This window comes from Buceros rhinoceros, unplaced genomic scaffold (genome assembly GCF_000710305.1).
Source record: "Buceros rhinoceros silvestris isolate BGI_N320 unplaced genomic scaffold, ASM71030v1 scaffold26134, whole genome shotgun sequence".
NCBI lineage: Eukaryota > Metazoa > Chordata > Aves > Bucerotiformes > Bucerotidae > Buceros > Buceros rhinoceros.
The window spans coordinates 1,305-5,593 of NW_010406912.1; the positions used below are offsets into that span (position 1 = coordinate 1,305).

The window sequence follows — 4,289 nt, forward strand, 5'->3', positions numbered from 1 at the left end:
TGCTGCTCACAGCCAGCGAGGTCACTCGGTGCGTGGTGGATGTGTTCTCTAGCTGTGCAGATCAGAGCAGTCAAATCACCGAGCACTAAAGCAAAGCTCCTTTGGCTGTTTTCGCAGCTTCTGCTACCAGTGACTGTAGGTATTTCAGTAGCCTCAGGGTTTTCTTTAGCTGTGTTGTCACAGTCAGCTTTGCACTGAAGAAAATAAATCTGTGAACACCTCTCCACAGATGGCTTCAGGAAGGTGATTGCTCTAGAGAATGGCATGATTACAGCAGAGAAGAGCTCAGTCATTGAGTTCCAGCACCCTTTCTTCAAGCAAGGGAAGGCACATTTGCTGGAAAACATCAAGCGCAAGGTACAGTCTAAGCATGTATTTCCTTCACTTTTTTAAGAAAAGCAGCATATCAAGAGTGTGTCTGGGGGTTTCAAACACTCTACAGCCACCAAGTTCCACGAGAACCAAGGTTGTCCACCATGATACAAGCCTTTGTAACTGCCTCCTGAATGCCAGGCTGGTGCTTGGCTTGCCCTCCCCACGCCAGCTCTTGGACAAAACACACCCTGCTGTGCTTTGGCAATGCACTGCAGCAGGACCGTGTTCTTCTGAGCTGTCAGACCAGAGCCCTTTTTTCACAGAGAGTTCGTGTGTCTGGTTCCAGCTTAGCATGGTCTTCAGTTCTGCCAGCATAGCAGGGTTGGAAAGAGTCACAGGGCGAGAGAATTGAAGAAAACACGTTCCCATGTGGTGGTTATTGGAGATTAGAAAGGCATCAGAAATCAGCTCATTTGGGCGAGTTTGCATTAATTACATTGTTCCTCCAAAACTGTGCTGGCACTAAGCTACATCTTTACTAGCGCTTTCCAGTTCTCTTTCGTACATTCAGGCCTTGTCTGACCTGTTTCTGCACAGATATTTACCCTCTATTGGCACATTACAGCCCAAAATATCTGTCTGCCACAGGAAGAGAGTGTCATGATGCATCATGTTGACATTTGAACTGCAGAATCTTTTCTTTAGAACATCGTAATGTGGTCGCTGCATTGCCCAAGTTAATAAAAGCACAGGGCAGGATTGAGAGTCACAATTGGGTTTTGATTGATCCTTCGCTGAGCTGTCTCTGCTCTGAATCGCAGCTGATTAAATATAGCTGTGCATTGCTTCTCTGGCTCGGGCTGTGCTCGTCCCGGTGCTGCAATCGCTAACTTGTCGTGGCTTGCCCACCTCACAGGCTGTGTGCTGGGGCAGGCGCTGGATGACATGGCACCAGGTCTCCCAGTAGCGTTGCTCTGGGTGGAGTATTCTGGATGGAAAGACGAAAGCTCTAGCTAGAGCCAAGGACATTCACGTGATGCTGTCGAAGAGGTGGTGAAGCATATTCTTTGTGGACAGGAAATGCTAGTGATTTTTTGCAGACTGTCCATTCATTTTCTCGCTCCTTTGCTGTCTGGAATGGAGCTGTATTTCACACAGACTGGGTTTCCAGCCTCTAACAGAAATGCAGGTTTGAATGCAGGGCTTCCTTTATTTCCTCCGTTTCAGTCTGAGCTCAGCTGGTGTGCTTGCTTGTACTCCGCTATCAGTTCTGTTTTGCTTTCAGCGAGTGTCTCACTCGTTGACACTAGAGGACAAGCTGTCCCCAGCCCTGTCAGAAGTCCCTGGGGAGGGCTGTTTTCAAGTGGTGGCAGGTTTTTATCATGAATTACAATGGCGAATCTACTGTCTACCTGTACAAAGTGCTGACCTTGTGTTTTCACTGACCCGTTGTTTTTTCCATACAGTGCAGACTATCCTAAGGACTGTCACCTATAGCAATTGTGGTGTTTTGTGATACACTGATTGTCTAAAGGCATTTGTTCCTGTTCTTCTGCAGACTGACTCCCTACTCCTGTAGAAAGGAGTATGCAAGGCACTGTTCCCAGTAAAGCGAGTGTAACCTGGTCCTATTTTAGGTATCTGCAGTAAGAACCGAGGACCTCAAGGTCTGTACGGAGGATTTGCACAAAGTACTCTCTGAAGTCCAGGAAATGAGAGAGCAGCAGAACAACATGGATGTCAGACTGGCTAACATGAAGAGGTAGACTCCATCTACTTCAGAGGCACTTAGACACTGAGTGTTGCTTATATCTAATGGAGCTTGGCTCTAAATGTGGGTTTCATTTGAACTGGAAACAGGTGAAGCTGTATTTTTTCCTAAGAAATCCCCCTCACAATGTTCTGAACCTCAGGTTCGTTTTTATAATTCAGTTACAGACCAGAGATTAAGACTGGGAGTTTGTTGACTATCTTGAGATTTTGTTTTGGTTGCCATCACCTGAAGTAGTTTTTTAGGGTGAACAAAGCATTTCTTTTCTAAACACAAAACAGAGTTAGATGCAGCGAGGGAGAATTAGTCCTTGGTTTTCTTTCTAACTGGAAGTGGACTTTGCACGCCCTCATCCTGTTCCCTCAGATCCTTTTTGTACAGGCACTGGTAATTCATCAGATCGTTAGTATGCAAGCAGGTATCAACCAAAGTTCAGGAGATACCTTCACTCCACTCCCTCTGTTCCTTCTAAAAAACCCAACTGAACAAACAAAAAAGCCCCACCACCCTCAATCAGAAACTTGGAAACTGTTGTGAGGTGGTCTGTGTCACCTCAGCCTGTTTCCAAACAGCAGGTCTTTATTCTAAGGCTCTGAGGCTTTGAAGGAACACCTCAGATCAGGATTCTTGGTGGAGCAGCAGAGGATGAGAATGTCCTTATCAGTGAGCGTTTGGTCCTGCCTGATGGAAAATGGAATTAATTTAACCCAGTTTATACGGGTGGATCGGATAAACTGATGGTTAGTTATCCACAGAGGGAGTGTTGCCATTGGTCCTGCAAGGTACTGTGAAAGTTTGAAAGCTGTAAAACTAAAGCATATAAAGTAAACTCTGTTCATCCTCTGTCTTCTGATTTATTCTGCATTGCAGAGAAAATAAGGCCCTGTGGAAAGAAGTGGCAGTTCTAAGGCAGAAGCACAGTCAACAACAGAAGCTGCTGTCTAAGGTACCATTGCAGCCTCTTCAGTGCTACCATCCTTATTCCTGCCTCTGTGGTACTGGGGGACATTCTTTGCTCATGTAGAATGACCAATGACACAGAGCTGAACAGGCTGTGTTAATACAGCACAAAGACAATGTTCACAGTTCCTGAGTGTCCCAGAAGTAGCACAGCAAAGAAGCACCAGCAAAATACTGAGGAGAAGTGGTAGTGAAAAGGATTTCAGTGTGTTTGAAATCTCAGCGAGTCTTATTTGGAGAGAAATCAGTAAATCAAACCGGCCTGGGGTGAAGGCGGGGCTGAAAGCAGTGCGTGGTAGCAGGAGCCCAGATCAAGAAATGGCAGGCACACGAATGGAATCTCTGAAAGATCTTGGACCAAGACAGACTTAGACCACTCAAGAAGACAACTTGGAACCCAGAAATTTTAGGAGCTTCTGCACTGGAAAAAATTTTCTCTGGTTTTATCCCTCAGCTGTTTCTGGTCTGTCTGGAATCCTCTAGTCACTTGTGTGTTATGTTACTTTTAAGAAAAAACCAAAATTCTCCAAGTGGGGTAATTTTTCAATGCCATTTGTAACTATCATTTTGGTTTTTAAGACAAGGACACAAATGGATTTTTAATTTACCTGTTAATCACATAACTGCATAATTTTGTAGTAAATCCTGAATGAGTAATTTAATGTTAGGATTGCTATGCTGACCACTTGGCTTTGTTTTTTTGTTTTTCCTTTTTAGATTCTTCAATTTATACTAAGTTTGATGCGAGGAAATTATATTGTTGGGGTCAAAAGAAAAAGGTAATTAGAGAGTATGAAAAATATTTTTATCACTGTATATCGAAACTTGAGAAGGCTGGTGGAAGTCGCGTTAAGCACGAAGTAACGATTTCTTCCTCTTTATCCCTAAAAATTTGGGTGGGAGGAGATTGTACTGTACATCCAAAGTGCACGGTTATCAGAAATGGTACCTCTTTCAAAATGTGCAAGTGTGACTGACTGACTCGACCAAGAGTGGGTTTAGAATGCAGGCTACCTGCAGTACGCTCACCAAAAAACACTTCCCAGTGCCAGTGTTTGGAGAAGTCGAGGAATGGTTGTTCTTAGCATTACTGCACGCATTTGGCATTGCTACAGCTTTTCACTGCGGAGCGTTACACTAAAGCCATGTTTTGTCCCAGGTCTCTGACGGATGCTGCAGGTGCTTCACCTTCCAAATACAGTCGTCAGTATGTCCGCATCCCTGTGGAGAGTGGCCAGGCAGG

General features: G+C 44.7%; 1 protein-coding gene across 1 annotated transcript in view; it reads left to right on the plus strand.

Moving 5' to 3' along the window:
- Nucleotides 1–229: 229 nt before the first annotated feature.
- LOC104491823 (heat shock factor protein 3-like) overlaps nucleotides 230–4,289 on the plus strand; it is a gene marked incomplete at its 5' end in the record, with an annotated part of 9,354 nt that continues 5,294 nt past the window's right edge. The window contains 5 exons of the mRNA XM_010134296.1: nucleotides 230–357; nucleotides 1,953–2,077; nucleotides 2,957–3,032; nucleotides 3,764–3,825; nucleotides 4,206–4,286. Coding sequence (XP_010132598.1) covers nucleotides 230–357; nucleotides 1,953–2,077; nucleotides 2,957–3,032; nucleotides 3,764–3,825; nucleotides 4,206–4,286 — 472 coding nt within the window. The remainder of the gene's footprint in view (nucleotides 358–1,952; nucleotides 2,078–2,956; nucleotides 3,033–3,763; nucleotides 3,826–4,205; nucleotides 4,287–4,289) is intronic.